At 34.2% G+C, this 24659-nt stretch overlaps 1 protein-coding gene across 1 annotated transcript in view; it reads right to left on the reverse strand.

Moving 5' to 3' along the window:
- Positions 1–24659, reverse strand: part of ENPP1 (ectonucleotide pyrophosphatase/phosphodiesterase 1) — a 107020-nt gene that overhangs the window by 11941 nt on the left and 70420 nt on the right. The window contains exons 12-23 of the mRNA XM_069077381.1: positions 22329–22437; positions 20959–21090; positions 19842–19873; positions 18777–18904; positions 17182–17251; positions 15695–15782; positions 13108–13274; positions 12222–12273; positions 8977–9131; positions 4938–5067; positions 3100–3180; positions 2148–2280 (exon numbers count right to left, since the gene is read on the reverse strand). Of these exons, the coding sequence (XP_068933482.1) occupies positions 2148–2280; positions 3100–3180; positions 4938–5067; positions 8977–9131; positions 12222–12273; positions 13108–13274; positions 15695–15782; positions 17182–17251; positions 18777–18904; positions 19842–19873; positions 20959–21090; positions 22329–22437 (1277 nt within the window). The remainder of the gene's footprint in view (positions 1–2147; positions 2281–3099; positions 3181–4937; positions 5068–8976; positions 9132–12221; positions 12274–13107; positions 13275–15694; positions 15783–17181; positions 17252–18776; positions 18905–19841; positions 19874–20958; positions 21091–22328; positions 22438–24659) is intronic.

The raw sequence follows: 24659 nt of genomic DNA on the forward strand, positions 1-24659 counted from the left end.
CTATTTTCTCTCTTTTTTTTCTTTCTCATGGTTTTCCCTTTTGTTCTGATTCTTCTTTCACAATATGATTAATGTGGAAATATACTTAATAAGATAAAATCTTATTAAAAGTGAGTGTCCGGAGCACCAACCCTGGAGTCAGTAGAACCTGAGTTCAAATCTCACCTCGGACACTTAATACTAACTAGCTGTGTGACTCTGGGCAAGTCACTTAACCCCAATTGCCCTTCTTTCCCTGCTCCAAAAAGCAAAAAAAAAAAGTGTTCAAAACTATCTTTACATGTAATTAGGAAAATAAAATACTATTAAAAGGAAGAAATAAAATTGAACTAAATTTCTTTAGAAAGTAAAAGATCCATTCCCCAATTGATAAATGGTATAAGAATATGAAAAGCTAGTTCTCAAAGGGATATGGGGGGGGGAGATATTCTATAGCCATATGAAAAAAAAAAACCAAGGCTAAAAATCAATACTAATTAGATAAATATAAATTAAAGCAATTCTAAGATTCTATCTCACAACTGTCAGAGTGGCAAAAATGATGAAGTAAAATGGAAAATGTTGGAGGCGCTGTGAGAAAACAGGTACATAGAAGGTTGGTGTACCTGTGAAAGGGTACAACCATTCTGAAAACAATCTGGAACTGTACACAAAAAGTTACTAAATAATGTGTATTCTTTGATGAAGTTGTTATACCTACACCCCAAAGAGATTTTTAAGAAAGAGTAAAAAGTCCTATGTCTACAAAAATATTCTAGCAGCTCTTTTTATACTGACCAAAAGAAAAAAAAAGGTAACTAAGAAGATGTAAAACAATTTAAGAATAGCTAAATAAGTAGTATATTAATATAATGGAACACTATCATACTGTTAAAAAATAAGAAAATAAATTATTTCAAAGAGATGGAAGACTTAAATTGATATGATGCAGAATGAATTTAGCAAAAACAGAACAATTTATACTATTACAACAATATTATAAAAATGAACAATCTTGAGGACTTTTGGAAAAGAATCGGAGCCAGAAGAACAATGTATATAATAACAACATTGGAAAAACAAACAACTTTAAAAGCTGTAAAAATGATGATCAATAGAAAAAGAATTTCTGATTCCAGTAGACTGATGATGAAATATATACTCTCTACAGAAAGTCAATAGATTTAGGATACAAAATAAGGCAGTTATTTTTGTATAAAGCTATTGAGGGAATGTGTTTTGCTTGACTAAACATATAAACATACAAGAAATTTGTTATTTTCTTTTTTCGCCAACAGATAGGGAGTAGAAAGGTAAGAAAATAGATTTCTATTATTTTTTTAAATAGGTGGCAGGAGGATGCTAGATATATGAAATATTGTGTACCTTTCAGATGAAGTCACTGTTTTTTCAGTTTTATTTAACTGTTTTACTTTGTTATAAGACCAGATATAAGTAGGAATAATCTATAAAAGTCTGTAATGTATCATAAATGTACCACTGATAAAACCTTAAAAAAAAATATGACGCCAAAGGCCTCAGCTAGAAAGTCTTCAACCTCTAAAATACTTCCTGTTTTCAATCATTTGTTCATGGTTAAGATGTTTGTCTCTGAATTTTCTGGGGTTTTTTTTTTTTTTTGTAAATTGGAGCTACAATAAGATTCAGTCAGTATTAAGAGAGTTTAAAAGTTGAAATTTTCTTGAATCTATGGAATTGCACTGTCAAAAAAAAGACAATTCAATTGGTAGTTATCTATACCATAAAATATAATTCCCAATTAATTGAAGGAGGAAAAATATTTATAAGAAAAATAGTAATTTCTCAATAGATAAAAGGTATAACGATATCAACAGAGAGTCTGAAGGGGGAAAAAAGACTATCTGTAGCCATATTTTTTTTAAAGGCTGCAAACCTTTTACTAATGAGAGAAATGTAAATTAAAGCAATTCTAAGATTCCATTGCACAATCATCAGAGTGGAAAAGATGACAAAAAATGTAAATGATAAATGTTGGAGGAGCTATGAAAAAATAGGTACATAGAGGGTTGGTAGACCTGAGAAAGTATGGAAAGCAATTAAAAATATTGGCAAAATTACTCTTAGTTATTGTTGCTACTGATTTAAAAAAGAATGAAGTCTATATGGCAGAAGAAACATGTTCTTACTGTTTCCGTATCTCCGAAGTATCATACAGTCCATTGTAATCTGAGTCAAACACAGGACCACTGACTACATTCACTCCATTCCTTTCTCCAGCATACCTTGGGAGTAGGGTATTATGGAAGTAATTCCATATGGCTAAAACAAAGAGGAAAAATGTTATTTGGGAAGAAAAAGCTAAAATAATGTCACATGGCAGAAATTTAAGTAGTAAAATTGAAATAGCAAATCTGGCATCTATAAAACAGCATATAAATCATACAAATGGGCATCGAGGTGGCACAGTACATAAAGAGCTGGACCTAGAGTCAGGAATACCTGAGCCTCAGACACTTACTAGCTGAGTGACCCTGGGCAAGTCACTTAACCCTGATTGTCTCAGCTTCCTCATTTGTAAAATGAGCTAGAGAAGGAAATGGCAAACACTCCAGAGTCTCTGCCAAGAAATCTACTCCCAAAAAAGGGGTCATAAAGATACATGACTGAAACAACTAAAAAAATTCATATGTACATGTTACTCTGTGTGTATTACATATAAGTATATTGCGTGTATGTATCTATATATGCATATACACGTATGTGACTGTCGTGTATTTGTGTATGTGCTTTACTGAGCATGGAAATCAGAGTTATAAGGCATCTTGGTCAAAAGCGCCATGAGACGATTTCCTCATCTGTAAAATAAGAATGAGAAATATCTGTACCACCTGCTGCTCAGAGAAGCTGTATGGGTCAAATGGGAATTCATGTAAATTTATTTGGAACCATAAAACATGACCTAAGGGTAACATTATTATTTGGTGAAACATCTATAAAGTGAATAATACCTCTGTAAATTGTTCTATAAATCCTCAAGTTCCTTGGTGCTTTTCAGGAATATGGCCGGCATATATAAGTTATATTTGGCATTACAGCAAAAGAATTCAAATAATAAAGTTTATTCAAGGTCATTCTTACCTTGAAAACTCTGGTACATTGGTATTATGTTACTGGTAAGCAGGGCTTCATGATGTCTGTCATTGGTGCCTTTAGTAAGTTCTGCAAATAAGAAAAAAATAATACATTTTGTTAAAAAGTTATTATTTTTTTTAAAAGCAATTGGGGTTAAGTAACTTGCTCAAGGTTACAGGGCCAGTTATTTCTGGGTGTGGTGCTAAGTATCAGAGCCCAGTTTCGATCCTAGGTCGTCCTGACTCTGGGGCCCATGCTCTTACTTGCTGTGCTACCTGGCCACCCCTAAAAAGTTATTTTTAATATTAGAAAGTTAAACTTCTTAGAGATTGGGGGGCTGGGGAAATTAAGTTGAATATCATTCTAGACCTACAATATTTCTTCCAAATAGTATTAAATCTAGGGAAAATTCAATGTTTAAGCATTTTATTTAGTCACATTCCTTCAAAAACAAAATAAAATCACAAACTTGAGAATGATTTTAAGGACTCCCTATTAACTCATTGCTGCTTTGGGAGAAAATGTAGAAACTTAAAAGTAAATTCCAATTATGAAGTTTCATCAATATTTATCAGTAAAAATTACTCTTTTGTTGCATCATCCAAATAAATCCATCATATTGATAGTCAACTCTCCCTAAACTAAGTTTGTTTCTTGACTGAGAAGTAAGAGACATATAAACCCACCCCTTGGATTTGGAATAACACTCATTATACAGGGGGGGAGGGGGAATACAGATAGCAAATTGGCCTTGAGATGCTTACACAAAGCTGTCATATATAATTCTAATAATAAACCTTAAGTCTATTTTATAATGCAACTGCCAAGTGATAACCTAAGATGGTTATTCAAGTGGCTTCAGTGGGGAGTTGCCTCAATCTATGAGAGTCAGTAGGACTAGCAATTTTTACATTTAGCACTCCTTAAAAGATGCTCTGCAAGAAGGATATAATATCATCAAGGGAAAACAATATATTAAAGACTTGTTTTTCATAATTTGTTATTTTATTTTTCCCTAATTATATGTAAAAACAATTTTTACCATTCATTTTTTAAAAATTTTGAGTTCCACATTCTTTTTCTCTCTGTCCCCTCCCTCATTGAGAAGGTAAGTAACTTGATATAGATTATACATGTGCAGTCATGCATAACATATTTCCATGTCAGTCATGTTGAAAAAGAAAACACAGACAAAAAAAGAAAAATAAATAAAAAGCATGTTGATTCTTTCCTTTTGAGATATATAAATATTTGTATAAATGCTGACATTTATAATCACCTTTTAAGCACAAAAAAAATTGTTTTAAAACATTTCAAAACTCTCATGCTCTCTTTCTACCACTTATGGAGCCATCAAAGTACAATACAAAAAACAATGACTACAGTCAGAGAACTTGGGTTTAAAATCCCACCTTGAATGCTAATGACCATGGTTGGAATAACTGAAGTTCCCCAGGTCACCATTTCCTCACCAGTAGAATAAGGGGGTTGATGTGAAACTGAATATTGTAAATTAATAGTAAATACATTTATTAAAAGATTAAAATATTAAGAATAAGGGGGTAGAATTAAATGAACTATCAGGTCCTTTACACTCTAGATATAGGATCTACCCTGAGCTTTTTCCTAATCAAGAACAAAAAACAAGAAAACAGAGGAAATAATCATATCTATGGTATTAGCACTGTCATCGCTTATTACATATCAAAATATTTTTACAAAGTTCAAATCTTTATTAAATTTTCAAAAATCACAATTCAAACAACTATTGAGCAGACTCAAACAGCATGATAACATAGTCTGGGTCTAAAAGATGTTAAATTTTTTTTTTAAGTTACACTTACGTGGAGGGGAGAGGAATCCATAACTTAGCTTTGGGTTATCTTTATAAAACAGACATTTCTGGATGGGACTTGGAGGTATTCGATGATCCTGGTAGAAACAGTTTGAAAAGTCTTCTGTAGAGAAACTGTCCTAATGAACAAAATAAAATATTCATTTAGATCCATATTGGTCAGGAGAAAAAACAACAAAGGTGCTCTGTGAATGGTATTATAGCAGTAAGCCATAGGAAGGAACAGTGTGGTCATAGAAAAAGGGGTCTATTTGGAGTCCAAAGATTTAGGTTCAGATTCTGACTCTGCTATACACAACTTTGACGTCCTTGAGTCTCATCTTTCTTATCTAGAAACTGGAGGATTGGATTAGATCAAGGGTTCATGACCTGGAGTCAGTGAACTTTTTAAAAACTGATAACTGCTTTTTCAATATAATTAATTTCCTTCATAAGCCCGCATATTTCATTTTCTGCATGTAAACATAACATTCTGAGAACGGGTTCACAGGTTTCACAAGACTACCAAAGGAGTCCATGACAAAAAAAAAAAAAGAACCCTAGACTAGATGAGTTTTAAATCCTTTCTAGTTCTGAAATTCTATGAACAAACCTAGGAATAAGGAATGATAGGGGTGATGTCTTATTTACTTAATTTCTAAATTTCCTTCAATGTCTAGCTCAATGCCCTGTATATAGAAGATGCTATATGCATTTTAAGTAAACCATATAAAAGAAATACAAAATCAAGACAGTAGATTTCTTGGTCTTCTCTTCTATAAGACATAAACTTGTATAATTGTTTGAGGTGAAAGGACAAAGGTACAAGAAGAAATGTTGGTTTTTAAGGAGATTAAACTATATTCTATACTTATGTGCATTTTTTTCCTTTATGGTTTGACTCCCTTGGAGGAAACAAGGAAAAATTGAACATGTCCCCAGTTTCAGGAACAAAATACATCAAATGAAAGCAGGAAAATTCAGGGGCAAAGATAACCATGAAGCCGTACTTCTTTGGTCACAGTAAAAAAGACCAAATCAAGTAGAAGCAAAAACTAGCACAGGTAAAGTGTTTATTTATCTCTCCTATTACACCAAAAGAAGGAATGAAAAAATGTTCATAGCATATCAAAGTACAAAGTGTATCGTGCAAGTTGATTCAAGATTCTTCAAAACTACAAAGTAGTTCAGGTTTAGTCTAAGAACTAAAAGGAAATCTATAGTCTACATACCAGATGACAGAGATAAGTAAGAATCATGCAGTCATTTCTAATAGCCATAATTTATCTACAAAGTACATATTACCACATATCCTTGTTTTCATGTTTGTACATGCAATACTCATACTTTCTACAGTAAGAGGTTGGTTAACATCTTCAAGCTTCTAAAATAAGTTTCAATAATGATTTTTTGCTCATTGGCTTCCCCCTCAATTCAAGAAATGTGAAGTACCAACTGCATTCAAGGTATCTGGTTAGGTATTAAGTATATAATGATAAATGTGATTATGACTCTATTCTCAAGGAGCTTACATTCTAAATAGAGTGTGTGTGGGGGGGGGGGTATAAGATAAGCTTGAAGAAGAGATATAGGCAAAATACTACAAGAATTTGAGGAGGGAAGTGCCATTTTTACCAGGGAGGAGTCAAGAAAAGTTTCATGGACAACATGATAGGTCTGAACTGGCAACTGGAGAAGAGAGATTTTGAGAAATGGACATCTCTCCACTTTGGCACTCTCTTCTCTCTAAGCCTTCAAAGGATACCACTCTCTCCCGTTTTTCTTCCTACCCCTCTGACTTTTCCTTCTCTGTCTCCTTTGCTGGATAATCCTTCAGATCACATCCTCTAACTATAGGTATCCTTGAGGGTTCCATCCTGGACCCTCTTCCCTTCTCCTTCTATATTACTTCACTTGATTATCTCATCAGCCTCCACGGATTTAATTACTGTCTCTCTGCTGGTGCTTCTCAAATCTCCTTTTGTGCCGCAATCTCTTTACTGACTTCCAATCTCACATCTCCAATTGCCCTTCAGATATCACAAACTGGATGTCTAGTAAACATGTTAAATTCAATATGTCCAAAAGAGAACTTATATTTCCCCCCAAGTTCTCCTCATCCCTACCTTCCCTTTAACTGTAAAAAATAGTATCATCTTCCTAGTCTCTCTTAGGCTCACAACCTAAGAGTCATCCTGGTTCACTATCTCTCACCCCCATATCCAAACTGATACCAAGGTCTCCCAATTTCCATCTCTCAAATATGTCCCCTTCTCTCATCTGTCACTGCCACTCCCCTGGTACAGATACTTATCATCTCATACTTGGATTATTGAAACAGCTTGCTGGTGACTCTACCTACTTCAAATGCACACACAAACACACACACACACACACACACATACACACACAATCCAATACTTCCTCCATTCAGCCACTAAAAGGATTTTCCTAAAGTACAGATCCATTCATGTCATACACATAAACACACATACACACACACTACTCCAGTGATTTTCTATTGCCTCCAGAGATAAATACAAAATTATTCTATTTTACATTTAAAAGCCTTCATAACCTAGTCCCCTCTTGCCATTCCAGTCATTTTATACCTTATTCCCCAATACATATTCTCAATACAGTGACACTGACCTCCTGGCTATTCATTAAAAAAGACATTCCATCTCTGAACTCAGGACATTCTCTCTGGTCATCTTCAATGTCTGGAATGCTCTTCCTCCTTTGCTCTGTTGACCTCTCTGGTTCTCTTTCAATCCCAACTAAAATCCCACTTTCTACAAGAAGCCTTCCCCAACCCCTCTTAATTCTCTCTGATAATTATTTCCTATTTATCTTGTATATGTACACACACACAAACACACCTACATGTGTGTATATAAATAGATATGTGTTTGTTTGCATGTTGTCTCCTCATTAGACTGCAAGCTCCTTGAAGGCAGGGACTTTTTTCCTCTTTTTGTGTCCCCGGCATTTAGCACAGTATCTGGTACACAATAGGCACTAATGAATGTTTGCAAATTAATTTACTGATGGAGGGAAAAAGAACAACACAGAGACAGAAGAGAACAGGATGAAAATGGAAAACATCGATCTAACCTATAACTCAGAATAGGTAAAGGATGACATAGTCTTGCAAATGGAAAGTTGTTCCAGATTGTGAAGAGCCTTGGTAAATACTTTTATTAGTCAATTTGTTAGCAGTTCCCTAAAGATTTAAAATGCAGAGGAGTGGCACAGTCACAGCAGTGCATATGAATTTTTAAAAGATTAATTAGATAGTAGCATGGAAGACAGACTGGAAGGGGGGACAGATTAGAGACAGGGAGATATGTTAGTAGGTTAATAATCTAGATAAGAAGAGATAAGGGTTTTTGATCTAGGATGGTTGCAAAAGAAGAAAAGGGAAGGGTCTAGAAGCAAGAGACATTAAGGATGTAGAAATAGCTTTATTTAACAACTGAGTAGATATACATGGTGAAGTGACAGCCAAATACTATACTAATTGCGGAATGAATAAATAGTGAAAAGGTTACAATTTAGGCAAATTCTTGGTGATTATTTGCAGATGAAAACATTTCCCTGACTGAACTGATTCTATAGGTAGCAATCAGTAAAAAGGCAATTACAGAACATGAGAGCTAAAAGGAAACTTGAAAATTATCTAAATCAATTGCCTCATTTGAGAAATAAGAAAGCTGAGGTTAAACTGCTTTCACAATGTCACAAAGCCAAGTCTAGTCTTAAAAAATGCTAGAATTAGGAGACACATTTAGAGATCTCACCTATCTTCTTCATTTTCTGTACATGGAAGTCAAGACCCTGAGAAGTTATTCAATCAGCCCAAAATCACACAGACTGTGGAGAGAGCTGCTGAAACTGCAACTTAAGTCTCCTGGGTCAGTCCAGTCTTTCCATTACAAGCCTTTGGTTATAAACCAAGATTGACCATGATCAAATGTTTCCTTACTCTTTCGCCTAATAATGACCATTTAAAAGAGGAGGGATACAGCAGAGTTACATGTACTTGCATTTTTGCCAACAGTGTAGGAACTCCAGAGCGACATTGTGAGGTCACGGCTATATGCATTTACAAACTGGTGTTGGTAAAGAAGACAAAAAGTGCTGTTTTTCTGGAGTACCCTAGGCCTTCCATAGGGCAGGATATTTCGCTTGATCATCTTTTCTAAAATTTTAAGAGAAGGAAAATAAAAACAGGATCCAGAAGACAAATTACCATTTTAATTTATTTAGCATATCTGCAAAAGAAAAAAAAATTTTCCCTACATACATTCACCTAGTATTTGCCTCTGTTTATCCCAATTTGGAAGGCATTCTTAAGGCTCTAAATCTATTTGCAACTAGTACAATCATAAGATTTAAAGGAAAAAAGAGAGATCATTGTGGTTTGTTCCTGTGAGAAGAAAAAGGGAAAACAAGAACAGAAAACCACTGTAGGTTTGGGAAATCACAAGTTCTCTAGCCTATATGTTCCATCAATTAATATCACTTCAAATTAAGTTTATGAAATTTTCTAAAGCCCTTTGATCTTTATTACTGTTATGTGTCAACTGTCTTTATTAGTGACTTTCTAGATTCCTGAATTTATTCTAGAATGAAAATTCTTTAACCTCTGAAACTGAACTAGGTTTGTTTGTTTTTAGGACAATCAAATTGTACAGCATATAGGTTAGCAGTTGTGAAACTAAAATTAAAGAATTGTAGGATCTTAGATTTGGTGGAGATCTTGAAAGTTGATTAACCCAACCAGCAAATGAGAAGAAACCTTCTTTATGATGTCCCCAGTTACTGTAGTGGCCATTAAGATTCTGCTGAAAGACTTCCTCTACTCACTGAGAAAAATCAATTTTACTTTCATACATCTCTCTTAAAGGTTTTTTTTTCTTTAGATGGGAACAAAAAACTGTCTTCTACTCATCTCAGAGTTTTACTCTCTGAGGCCAAGCAAAACAAGATTAATCTTTCAAATACATAGCAGTCTTTCAAAAACTTGGACAGTTACATCATCATCCTAATTCCTCTCTTCTTTAGATTAAACATTCCTACTTCCTTCAACTAATCCTTATATGGAGTGATTTCCACTCCTCATCACCCTGGTTATTCTCCTTCAAACACACTGTAGATTATTAATGCCCTTTCTAAAATACCACCCTCAGACCCAGCAAAATACATGAGAATAATAACTTCCCTTACTCTAGATACTGTCTTTTTTTTTTTTGCTTTTTGGAGGGGAGAGGGAAGGGCAATTGGGGTTAAGTGACTTGCCCAAGGTCACATAGCTAGTAATGTTAAGTGTCTGAGGTCAAATTTGAACTCAGGTCCTCCTGACTCCTGACTCCAGTGTATTCGCTGCACCACCTAGCTGCCCCAATACTGTCTTTCTTCAACACTTTCAAGTATCCCTTCATTTTGTCTACATGAGGATTCCATCTAACACTGAATCTTGTGATCTCTTTTTGGTTTAATAGATGACCTTCAAGGATGTCTGTGAGCAAAATAAACAAACACATGTATTAGGATGGTCTTGGGACAACTGACCAAGTTTCTGTCCTTGGGACTATCCCTTAGAGTTTTGGTTTGGTTTTTAGCTTGGCAGGTCATGTTAGTTTTTGCACTCCACTGAAATGGGTTTTGAGATTTTTCTTCTATTAATTCAGGTTATTCTAATACATAGTGGCTATGGGATCCTGAACAAGTCACTTTAACTCTATATATCTTAGGCAACTTTTTAACTATAAGCTACAGAAAACATACCAGTCTGTATTAGTATTAGCATCTAGTTTCTTTGTCTTGGAGTATGCCAATGAAATAAAAGATCCAGTGCCAATCCTTATACCTAATATAGGCTAAACTTATATCTACTTTAACTTTTAATTCAGATTATTGATCTCATTGTGCCAAGTTACGCTGTTGACTCATTGAATTGTTATGCACTAAAAAGATATAAAACAGCTAGGTAGTAGAGTGTTGAACCTGAAGTCAGAAAGACAACTTCAAATTTGGTCTCAGACGTTTACTATCTGTGTGACTCTGGCAAGTCACTTAACTTCTGTTGGACTCAGTTTTCTCAAATGTAAAATGGGGATAATCCTAGCACCTACCTCTCAAGATTGTTGTGAGAATCAAATGAGATATTTGTAAAAAGCACTTAGCACAGTACCTGGCACATAGTAAGGACTATATAAATGCCTATTCTTTTCCCCCTCCCCTTCCCTTTTCTGTCTCACTTCCCTCACCTGTAAAATATAATAATAATTGCAAGGATTAAATGAAATAATATTTGAAAGACAAACTTTGCAAACTTTAAAGTCATATAAATGCAAGCTATTGTTATTATTAAAACCCTATGTCTTTTTCACATGAACCATTGTGCAGTCATATGTAACTGATCCAGCACTCATGTTATTGACTTCCAAATCAGTATAGAGCTTTACTTGCTTATTCCTATTAATTTTCACCTAAACAAATTCAGCCCAGATTTCTGGTCAGATTTGAGAGATCTTTTTCGATCTTTATTCTAACATCTAGCACATTAGGTATACAAAACAAACCTCATAGGCCACATAACTATTCTGATCAAAATATTATCTTCTAAAAAACATAGCTATGTGAAAAAAAGAAACTGAAGCAACAGATCTCTGTACAAAAAAAAAAAAAATCAGACTGTCAGGTTAAGGGTTGAGAATTCAGTTGCCCTAATCTTCTGCAGAATTTTGCAAGGGCTACTACTGCTTTAACAATTTTAGGCTGCATCTAAATGACACCAAATGCACAAATGAATATTGAAAAACATAATTTGAATATTCCTCATTTTTATTCTGATATTTAATCAGCCCAATTTTAGGTACACTGAATGACTTTAATATGACCCCTGGTGCCTAGTACAGCATAGCATGGACATAGGAGCCTTAGTAGAAGCTCTTGATGGCAATGTTAAACCATCATCTGAGGCTCTATTATTAAGTATCACTCAAACCTTCAAAACATCTTCCTTGTGGTCATGAAGAGTGATTCAGCTCCCACAAAATATGATATCGCTCACTATTTCCAGTGTAAATACTACGGCCCCCCTTATGACTAACAGTCTAGACTGTCTAAAACAAAGAGATCTCTGTGTTTCACCAGGTAGGTACATTAATAGTAGAAGCTCCTCTCTGGGAGTTTTCTACAAGAAACTCCTGTGTTTCTTATGCTACCAACTAAAAATTCACTTCTGCATTTCTTCTGACTTTATATAAAAATAAGGCTTTCTTACCTTCTTCTGTGGTCATATTTAACTCTGATTGAAAATCCATTGTGGATGAAACCTAAAATTTTTGAAAAATTAAAAAAGAAATTCAAGGGAATTTGTAAAATTATCATTGTTCATATCTTAATTATAGGGACTGGACACCATAATTAACTAATATTGACCCTGTGTAAAATTTGAAATGTTGAAAATCTTATGTGAGAAAATACTATTGTTAATAATAATAATTCCATAGAAGTTTCAGCATTATGTTGGAAGGAAGGAAGGAAGGAAGGAAGGAAGGAAGGAAGGAAGGAAGGAAGGAAGGAAGGAAGGAAATAAGGAAGGGATTAGCTCCCAAAATCTTTATGGATGATTATTCCATATGTTTGGCAATATCCCACCGCAAATTTATTACCTGCGCAAGCTCTTAACCATAAATGTGTAGTGGGAAGCAAATATAGTATAGCTAAATTTTTCACCAAAAGAATTATCTCACTTTGTTCTCCCTCTACTTAGAGGGCATAAATGACACCACAGAAAATAAAGACCGTGCTCAATTTAAATTCAGTGTCCTATGTTCTCCTTTTCTATCTCTGTGTTTCTGTCTCTGTCTTTCTCTCTCTCAATAATAGTAGACAATACAACATACTCCACTGTTCAACAATGACTCAACTTCTTTCCCTCACTTTAATCAGATTACAGCAAACCACTGACAAAACAAAAAAGTCAAAGTGCAAAACTGGAAAGTCAACCCCAAAAACTAAAACAAAAATACCCAAACATTCCAAGAACGAAAAAATTATCTTCTGCAGCAGCAGCTTTTTGTCTCAAACATTCATTAAATGCCTCCAATATTGTGCTACTTACTGCAAAATTGCAACACTCAAATGAGTATCTTCAGCCTCCTTACCGGGTCACATGAGCAGCCAAGGTTCTCTCTTGTTTTCTTTGTAAAAGGGCATTTTGCTGGGTGGCTTACTTCTTTGGGATGCTCTGGTAGGTGAACAGGTTTCTTTAAAAGATGGTTAAGACTTCCATGAGTTCCATTATTTGAAGCTGGTTTCAAATTCAGTAAATCTACAATAATTCAAAGAATGGTAGATAATTATTTGAAAGAACCTAAATTCAATATAAAAAAGAAAATGATAAGATCTTTCTTAAATGGCAAATATATATATATATGTATATATATATGTATATATGTATGTATATATGTATGTTGAGACTGGGCTTCCCTGTCTTACCCAGTCTAGAAATGTGGTGACCACTCACAGGTCTGATTCCACTACTGAATGGTACAAGAACTATGACCAGGCTGGTTTGCTTCTCTGTAGGCAATGTGATAGCTCCCTGCTCCTAGGTGCTCACAATTCTGATGCTATGTTTAGCATGCACACTCAATTGGCTAAGCCTACTGCAATTGAGAACTTCTGAGCTCCAACAATCCACTAACCTCAACCTCCTAAATAGTGGGGATTACAAACTCGTTTCATTATACCCAGTGATTTTATTATGTCTTTAAAATTTAAAAATAAATGCACATAAGACTTTATGAGGTCTGTACAGAAAGAAACATTAAGGGATTTATACTGCTTTCATTTATTTCAAATTGGGTTTTGACTACATTGTTTTTATTGGAAATTTGAAGAGACTTGACACACTATACTAATTTGTAAAATGTTCTGTGGAAAATAATTTGGACCACTAAAGTGATTATACATTAAGAACATTTCATATTTTCCAAGTGTGAGATTATAGAAACATTAAGAAACAAGTATAATTGAGAATATCATAAAAGGTTCAATTCATATATGATGCTAGGCTGAGCACAAGATATTCTAAAAAGGAACTCCTTTATTCATGCATTCCTGCCATTACTGCAAACTCATTCTTCTGGGATGGTAATGGGTACTGCCTATTCCTACTAATTTCTTCCTCCTGTCAGGGCCAACGGGTCACCTTTCTTAGCTCTTTATTACTATCCCTTTTTCACTTTCTTACAATTTCTCTTTCATTGGCATCATTGATGCTTCTTTCTATTGGTTCTCCTTCTACCTGTAGAATTGCTCCTTCTAAGACTCCTTTGCTGGATTATCATCTTCATCTATCGCCTTAAGTGAGTTTACCACACAAAACCCTTTTCTAATCCATCTTTCCTTCTCTCTCTACACTCTCTCCTTTGGTGTTTTCATTAGTACTATTCCCAATGTTTACTATCACTTCCAAGCAGATGATTTCCAGCCCTACATACCCAGCCTTCACCTGTCTCCTGAGCTCTAGTACTGTATACACAACTACCTGCTGAACATCTCTACTGGATATATATATATATATATATGTGTATATATATATATATATATCCTATAAATATCTCAAACTCAAACTCATAGTTCACCCAGACTTTATTCCTTCTCCAAAATCCCCCATTTCTGTTATTAATAACACCATCTTTCCCCTAATCCAAGTTTGAAACCTTTGAGTAAACCTTCCCTTCCCCTGAACACACATAGGTATTTAAATTTCCAAGTCTTGTTAATCCTATCTCAATTATCTTTATACCCATCTTCTTCTCTCCTAACAAAGCCTCTACACTAATCCAAGCCATGATTCAGGGAATAGGTTCTTGATGGAAAATCAGAGGACTGAGGTTTAAATCCCACTTCTGCCACTTACTATTTCTATGAACTTGAGCACATCAGGCAAAATACAACAGTAGTTTATAGTGGATCAGGCACTAAACTTGGAATCAGGCAGACATGGGTTCAGATCCCACATCAGATACTTACTAGCTATGTGACATTGGGCAATCCTCTTAATTTCTCTAGACTTCAGGTTCCTCGTCTGTAAAATGGGGGAGTTGGATTTCTTGACCATTAAGGTCCTTTTCAGTTATAAATCTATGATAATGTGTTTCTATGATCTCTCTGTATCTCAGTTTTGTCATCTGTAAAATGAGGCACTTGAACTAAATAATCTTTAAGGCCCTGTCAAGTTCTAAAATTTATGGTGCTTCTTCATTTCTTACCTGGATGGTTTGTTCATTAGTTTTCCCATCCTTAACTCTCTTCCCTGTCTAATTCCTCTTCTAACTAGCTACCAAATCAATATGCCTAAAGCTCTGATGTGAATATGTTAAACCCCTCCCTTCTCAAAAATCTTTGATGGCTCTTTTTTGTCTAACCTTTTATTTAAAGCTCCCAGCATGCTGGCTCCTGCCAATTTTTCCAATATTGCTTCATATTATTCTGATTTCACTCATTTTTCCCCCAAACATGGCATTCCATGTCCCACCTCTTTAATTTTGTACAAGTGGATCCCTATATGTGGTACTAAAAAATATTTAGCAATAGAGTGAGGATAGAACAAAGGTGAAAATATTAAAGATTATTCTAAAATCATACACATTGCACCACTCTATATGTATACATAAGATAACTTACTAACTATGCTTTCATTTCACATAAATTCTCAGAAATCATGAATCAGTTTGCACTTACCACACATTAAGTTATAAATTTCAATGTTTTCAAAGGGTTCAACTTTAGTATTATGCTTGAATGCAGGTCCATAGCCAATGAAGAGGGCCTATGTTTTGTCCAAAAATATAAGCAGTTAGTGTCAAAATACACTGAGATATGCCTAAAGAGCTTTCATTTATAGAATTTTAATCTAATAATTTATTTGTATATTCTTAGGGGAAGATTAGCAGGAAAATGTCAATTAGTTAATATTGTTTATTATTAATAATAATGATACCTTATGTTGATATGTTTAGTATAAACTACCCTATGAAGTAGGCAGCAGAAACATTATTATTATTGCTATTTAATAGATGGGAAAACTAAGGTTCATAAAGCTTAAATGACTTGCTAAATGTTAATTAATCAAGCATGGCTAAGTACCCAACATGTGCCAGGTACTATTTAGGTAATAAAGATACAAAGACAAAAAAAAAACCAATCTCTTCCCTACAAAATTAATGCAAAGTGATTGTGGAAGAGGAGGCACTAACAGCTGAAGCATCAGGACAAACTCCATGTAGAAATTGGCGCTAGAGTCTGACAATTTCTGGGGAAAATAAGGATTCAAACAAATGAGGAAGGAGTGTATTGCAAGTATTGAGAGCAGTGCAAAGGCACAAAGATGGAAGATAGAATATCAAACATAAAGAATAACAATATATAATAAAGATGGAGTCAGATTGTAAAGGGTCATAAATGTTCAAGAGAGGAGTTTACATTTTACTTTAGAAGTAACAGTCACTGGTCTCTACTGAGTAGGAGAGTGAAATGGCAAGCCTTTGCTTTAGAAAAAATCCCTTTAGCAGATGTGAGAATCGTCAAGGTAGAATTGACAATACTTGGAAACTTACTGAATTGAGGGAGGAGGAATAATTAGGAGTGTTGAGCTAAAGTGAGAAAAAGGAATTGAGGATAATGCCTTAGATGCAAACTTGGGTGACTGGAAGAAAGGAGATGCCTTTTCCAGAAATAGTAAAGTTAAGTGAGTGGCACAGCCAGAATGAGAACACAAGTACTTTAAGAAGCACCTTATAAACATCATTCATTTGATCTTCTCTACAACCTTGTAAAAGGAGTAGTAGTAGCAGTATCCCAATTTTTCCAAAAAATTAGATAGAAGCTTTAAAAAGTTGAGTGATTTGCCCCTGGTCCTACAACTAATAAATGCAGCAAGTAGGATTTTAAAATTTTAATAGAGATATGCTTCACTTTAGGCACCTCCTGAAAAGTCACATGTAAATCAATTTATAGCGAATCAAATCATTTTAAGTACATAAGATGTACTTATTTTTTAAAGAATTTAAAGAAATCCTTTTGTGAAACATAAAATCATCCTATATTTTGTTTTGTGAGTTTGGATTTTTATGTTTCAGAATTTTAAAAATTGGAATATATGTTTGCAGTTATTCATCAAGAAATCTTTTATTTTCAAAAAGACAATGAGGCATAAGATTTTTACTTACTTGCATATTTGAAAATGTATTATCTGAGCCATGGAATCCAGATCCACAGTATTTTCTTTCTGCTGGATTCCTAATTTCGACACAGACACACCAGTTAACATAACACATTGACATATTTTAGAACTAGAATGAAATTTTTTAATTTACTGTGCCTGGCATAGAGTGACTGCTTAATAAGTGTTTTATTGGCTGATTGATCTAAAAATAACACCTACTATGAAGACACAAGGCTGATGAACTAACTAGCTTTAAAAAAAAAACAACTGTTTAAGTTTTATTTACCCTTTCTATACCATCTTATAATTAAATAAAAAGTTATTTCCTTTTGATTTCCTGTCTCCTCTCTCTTTGCCCTCTTTCCCAAAAATTCTGTATTGTATTAATAGACAATAAGATACTCAGTAAAATACCATTACTTGACTCCTAACTTATTTAAATTCAACCAGGGTTGAGAAGATGGACACACAGAGGTGGCCATTATACAATTTGATGATTTAGGTCTTCATCAATAATGTTACTTAACTGGTCCATAATTTTTATTGAATGACCCCAATGCACAGAGCCCTATTAAAGTATTCTGAGGTGAGGTACAAAACAGTTGGTACAATCCTTAAAGCCCAGTAGCATGTGCTTGAAACTACTTGCAAAGCAATGTTTTAAGAAATAGGAATTAATGAAGTGGCATTTAAATGCTAAAATTCCATATAACAAGGTAAGAAAATACTGGTGAAGTTAATCAGGTGACAACTTACTTTCATATTCAGTTTCCAAGGATTCATTGTATCTTAAGGTGGTAGAAAATCATTATAAACATCTGTATTTTGAATATCCTGCTAACATATGATTAACTGTCTTCTCTGTCTCTTCTGCATGTTCTCCTCTTGCTCCTCTAACATGTATCTTTTCACAATTTTCTTTAATAACCAGAACCCTAGTAACTGTTTTGACTGTACCTCTTTCTATCAGTCCTGCTGATTTTCACTTTGCAGCATCTCTCTCATCCATCTCTTCATTTTTATTTCTATAGACACAATCCTAATCTATGGTTTGTCCTTTATTCTTGTTACCCAATCAGCCTCCTTTTGGACTCCCAGCTTTTATTTTCTCTTTCCTTAGGTTCAAAATATGCCTCAAAACACCTACAAGCTGTGTAATCCTGAGCAAGTCATCTAATTTTCTCAGGCTCAGTGACTTTTTCTGTAAAACTGGGAATAGCACCCTTCTCATAAGGATAATGTGAGAATAAAATGAGATAAAATAAAAAGTGTTTTAAAAACCTCAAAGCACTATATAAATGGTAGCTATTATATTATTACTGGCTACTATTATCTGTGTGACCATGATAAAGTGATTTAACCTCTCTCAGCCTCAGTTTCCTAATTTGTAAAATGGGGCTACTACTAGCACCCACTTCTCAGGACTATTGTCCTGTGATTAAACAAGATAACACACATAAAGCTCTTTACATACCTTAATGCACTTTCATTATTATTCTAATACAACCTATCCTCAGATAATCTGCTACAAACACTGTTCACGATTTTACTTCCTTACTTCATAGAAGGAATTAAAGAGAAGACAAAGGCAGGACTTACATTGCAAGTTGCCACTGAGGATCTAAGTAGAATGTCAAGGGCTCAATTCTATCACTCTTTGCAAAGTGAAACCGCTTGGGTAAAAATTGTTTCAAATAAGGTCTGAAGTGCTGATCTGGTTCCCTGCACTGAAATCACAATTTAATTTAAAATAAGTGTTATCATTGCGTTCCTGTTTTCCAAGAAGTGCTCCATTAAAGTCCAACTCTATTCCCTCACTATAGCACATAAGTTATCTTGGGTTCATGAAGGTTATACCAGCAGAATAAAATGTTCTGGGGCTTATCATAAAATGTTAGAAAGTATATGAATATGAGCTTGAAGATGTAATGCAGATGTTCTGTCTGAGGACCAGCCTAGCTAAATTTGGAGAGACTCAGAATCAGAAGGTTGACACACTAACTCCAAAAGACCACCCAATAGAGCATAAAAGGAATCAACTTTGGTGAAAGTAATACTCACACCAATGAAATCATAAATCCTGGGGACACTTGAAGCACAAACCTTTAAATGAGTAGGCTTACCATGAAATGACTTTGAAAATCATGATAAAAAGTTTCCTGCTAACAAATGTTTTGTTTAATTTTACCAACTTGAATAAATAGAACCATAAAAACAAACCAGAATCTAGTTCTCAGGATTTATATAAGTCTAATACCAGAACTGGCTAAAATGTTCTAGGTAGGGCACATTTAGTGTCACTAAATATTGTGTTTGTTCTGGCTATTGATTATCTAATCAGTTTCCAAATATTCTCTTATCCAGAATGATAAATACTTTTCTCAATATTTGTGAGTAGAATATAACAATCTACCTTAATGGGATAAACCCTTAGGCCTCCTTAAAAGTTATTGATTAGGCAGAAAAAAAACCCACATAGGCAAAAATTTCAAATTTGCAATCCCACAATACAGTTTTTATATTCTTTACTTAAGCCGTGGTTGGATAAAGCATGTGTTTAACATTACCTTCCCCCATCAATGATTTTTTTTTAATTTAAATTTATATGGTGTGTATTCAGTGAAATTAAGTACAATTAGATATTCCTAAACAAGTAGTACTTACAGAAAGGTTTCTGGCAATGCCTTCATAATTAACTGAAAGAATACCAAATAATTAGTAAGCAAGAGTTTATTACATGTTTACTACATAATTAGAAATAACTAGAAATAAAAAACACTGTAAGAACAATAACCGGTTTTCTTTTGTTTCTCAGAAGTACACAAGCAATTAACTGTTCTCTCTCAAGAACTGCAAGGGCAAAGAGGTTGGTAGAGGGGGTGTGGGGAGGGTGGAGGGGAGGTGGTGTAAAAGAAATGGTTTAAACTACAATTGAAATAATATTGTAAAATAAATTTCCTGACACTATTGGCTTGGAGTAATATAGTATATTTAAGAGACAATGTGTAATTTAATTTTTCCTTTGACATCTAAAAAAATAAATTTTAATATCATTTAGAATGGTTTCAGATTGTCTTTCTTAAGGGTAAGACTTATTAACCTCTTTAAAAAAGTCTCTTTTTAAAAAAACACATTTTCAAAAATATAAATCATTGGGGCAGCTAGGTGGAACAGTGAATAGAGGACCAACCCTGGAGTCAGGAGGACCTGAGTTCAAATCTAGCCTCAGACACTTAACACTTACTAGCTGTATGACCTTGGCAAGTCACCTAACCCCAATTGTCCTGTCTTCCCCCCTCCAAAAAGCAAGGAAAAAAAACATAAATCATTCTATATAAGTATTAGCCCAGAAAAAATAATGGCTTTATATTAGCAATCAGTTCTATTAACTTAGTAATGACAATGAAATTGACCTGAATAAAATATGCTTTAATATTTTATAAAATGTTCTGCCTGTAGGTCACCTAAGATGATGAATCCTGTACTTTAGTAGTATAATTCATATGCTTTCAGACAGAGCAGTAGCACTTTTCTAAGTGCTAAAACTTAGCAAATCGGGCTGGAGGGCTTGAGAAAGCTGGCTATACTTCCCTGCCAGTGAAGTTCCATAAAATGCTTGAGTTGCAAAAGATTTAGGTTGCTAATCCAAAGATCAAAAGGAAAGTAACATTCTTATCTATCTGATTCCCTTTCTCCTTCCTGGCTAATATTGACTAAATTCAACTTTTAATAACAAGTTCTGAATATATCCACTCATTTTCTGATCATTTTAAATACTTACAAGTCTGATCATTATCTGGAACATCAAAAATTCTCAATCGAGCTGCAGGACCATAAAATACTTTGACATTTTTAATATCCCCCAAATACTTGTTCAGGTAGACATATTTTTTACAGCTACCTTGTTCCATTCCTAAAAAGAAAAAAAAAACATTGAAAAACAGCTGGAATTCTTGGAAGGAAGGAAGGGAGAGAGGAAGGAAGACCTTTATCAGGCAGAATGAACTTTATCTTAAGAACTTCATTTGGACAATGATCTACGACAATTCCAAAGGACTCATGACAAAAAAAAAAAAAAAAAGCATGTGACAGGTTCTCCCTCCCCCTTTAAGAACCTTAGTTTCTAGCAATCACTATTACCTGACCTTGTTTTGCTATCTCTCCCGGAAACTCCTTAATATTTATTCTTTTTAAAAATAAATTTTGATTGCTAATTGGTTTTAAAAAAATACTTACCCTTATTTAAGCAACATAACATCTTAGATATGTGTATTGTATATCACCATTCCAGTTTTATAGATAGAAAACAAAACCAGAGAAGCTTGGCCAAGTTCATCTAGAGAACTAATAACAAAACTGATCTCCCTTTGGATCTTTTATTGTTTCACAGATTTTGCCATTAGTATTTCATTATACAACATAATCATTTCTACTTCCCAGAAATGCTTTTCAATTCCCCATCTACAACTTCTCCAATTTTCCCAACACTGTCATTAGCATAGTAAACAGCCATTCACAATAAAAAACAGAACAATAGGGGCAGCTAGGTGGTAAAGCATAAAGAGTAAAGCACCAGCCCGGAGTCAGGAGGACCTGAGTTCGGTTTCAGCCTCAGACACTTAACACCCACACAAAAAAACTAGCTGTGTAATCTTGGGCAAGTTACTTAACCCCAATTGCCCTCCAAAAGGCAAAAAAAAAAATAACAGAACAATATTTTAGAAGTTGAAATATGCTAAGGTCAGGTCTAATAATAGTCTACCTTATATCTACTTCAACAAAAGAGAAATGGGAAATTTCATGAAAATAAAATGGCCTAAAACACCAAACTACACAATTTAGAGGGGAAATAATCTTTTAAATTTTCTTTTAATGATTTAGAATGGTGGTTGCTTTCACCCCCAAATTAACCAACATTTACTCCCATCCTTTATCTCACTTTAGTAATTGGGTTTGAAATTTTCTTCTGATTGGCACATGTCACTTCATATTATTTTTCCCCTTAATTTTCCCATAAGTATCAGCATGAGATTCCAATATAAGAAGGAAACTACATGAAATGAATTGTAGAATGTGAGGGAAATCAGAGGCAATGTAACTAATCTCTTGGCATCCCTGATATGAAGTGTAACTGACATGAATTTAAATTACCATGATCTGACACAAGAATAAGATTTATGCATCTGTGTAAGTTCATTGCTTTAAGGCCATCCATCAACATGCCAACAATGTTGTCAACTCTCTGTAATGCCTTGATGACCTAGGAAAGAGAAGAAATTTCAAGTGGAACAAACTTGTGGTTGAATTTTGGCTCCAAATATTTTCTTTCCTATAAATCTATTACTATGTTTGAGGAAAAAACACTGAAGTACATATCTATACCACATAAAACATTCATTTGAGACTCAGAAGTCAGGGGAATTGAAATCAAAAAATAATAACTGATTGACAAGCAGGTAATCATAGACTACTAACACTGAAATGGCCTAGTCACCGTAAGACTTTGAAACAACCATAACCAATCTGATAAGCCCCTCCCCAAGACCTCTGCTTGGCATACACATGGAATACCTATGATTCAAACTATGTCTCAACTCAGATTGATGAGCTTAACAAAAATTGACCATGGTATTAATCTAACAGATATATGATGCACTGCGACTGAGTTTGTACTGTGTGTTCTATGACCAATAAATTTCTTAAAACATAAAAATCATTAAGTCCTAGAAAACAAAAGAATATAAATACAACATCAAGTGACATTTCAGAATTAATACCATGTAGCATTTATCTTTTCCAACTTTCCACACAAAAAACACACCATCAGTATTCATATTTAGCTTTATATTTAGATAATGTCAAATCAGCTTAATCGTTATCTTTTTTTTTACTATTATCTATTTCTTACTTTTACTTTATCTATCTTTTACTACTTTAGAAGTAATCTTTGACAGTCTCTATCAGTATGACCTCTCATTAACACTTTGTTAAAACAAGACAAATCAAGTTTAAATTTTTTTCTGAGAATTTAAATTATCTCATTGCTTGCAAATAAATTAAATTTGAGAGCTAAGCTCAATAACGGAAAAACCAAGAACCATAAAATTAGTGATATGAATCAGGAAAGTAGATTCTCTGAAAAGATAGAAAGAAATTGATTTTTAAAGTACATATATTCAGTGGGAGGTGATGTTGTCTAGTCCAGTGGCATGGTCATTGGGCTTGAGAATCAGTACACATGAGTTCAAATCTTGGTTCAGTCACTTACTACCTATCCTAGGCAAACTTAGCAAGTTAAGTTACTAATTTATATGAATCTCAACATCCCAATTTAAGAAATGGGGGGGGGGGTTAGTAAGTGGTAGACTAGATGATCCACCAACTCTACACTTCCAACTTGAATCCTAGACTTTCAATCACTCAGAGAAAAAAGGAACTTTGAAATAAAAAAATAATAATAGAGTATCACTACTAAAGCTCAATCTAAGTATTTGACTGAAATAGGATAACAGAATTTAGACCTGGTAGGTACCTTAGGAATCAATTATTCCTCACTTTTCTTATGAAGACACTGAGGTGGCGAGAGATGACCTCCCAACATCAAATAGCTAATAAGCAGTAGGGCTAGGATTCGAACCTAGGTCCCCTGACTCAAAATCCAATTCTCTTTCCACTATGTTTTACTGCCTCTATATCTGTCATCAAAACAACCAATATCTTTTTTTTTAAGACAAAGTTATTGTTTTTCAGTTATGTTTTTAAGACAAAGTCTATTTGGCTCTACTAAAATAAGCAAGTTGATTGACCCTTTGATGTAACCGTCATCTAACTATAGTTTTCTCAGAAACGTATTTGTGTTGGGCTATCACATGCTCATAACTTGACATAAAATTTGGTTTCTGTCTAACTCAAACCTTACCTGCTCTACATGGGAAGACAGAGGAGAACAAGAAGCCAGCAAGATAAGAAATAATTAAGTATATATTTTTTTTTTAAAAAGACCATTCAGATCTTCTTTTCTTGTAATTCCTACTGGATTTCCAAATGAAGAGTGATAACTGATACAAGATTATTCAAAGAGACTTTTGAATTTGTAAAACAATGAGTGACAATACAGAGATTTTTACTAAAATGTGATATAGAAGCATTTTCCTCGACTGCTATTTCATAGTCTACATTCATCTTCTAAGTGTCTAGTTGTCAAAGTAAATGACAGCAAGGTTTAGAAGCAACTTTTGACCTAACTCCCAACCCTCCAATACTTCATCAAGTTCTGATAATTAAGATAGTCTTAAAGAAGCAGGAAACTATCCAAAGAAAATAAGAAAGAGCTTCCTTTCTCATTACCCACTTCTGCCTATGAAATCACAGAAACCTAGCATCTTGTCGGTCTGCTGGGTGATACAGAAGATAAATGCTGGACCTGGAGTCAAGAAAGGCCTGAGTTCAAACCTTGCCTCAGACACATTCTAGCTCTGTGAC

The sequence above is a fragment of the Petaurus breviceps genome, unplaced genomic scaffold (genome assembly GCF_028583685.1).
Source record: "Petaurus breviceps papuanus isolate PSGF00001 unplaced genomic scaffold, PetGlider_PUasm1.0 90977, whole genome shotgun sequence".
NCBI classification, from domain to species: Eukaryota; Metazoa; Chordata; class Mammalia; order Diprotodontia; family Petauridae; genus Petaurus; species Petaurus breviceps.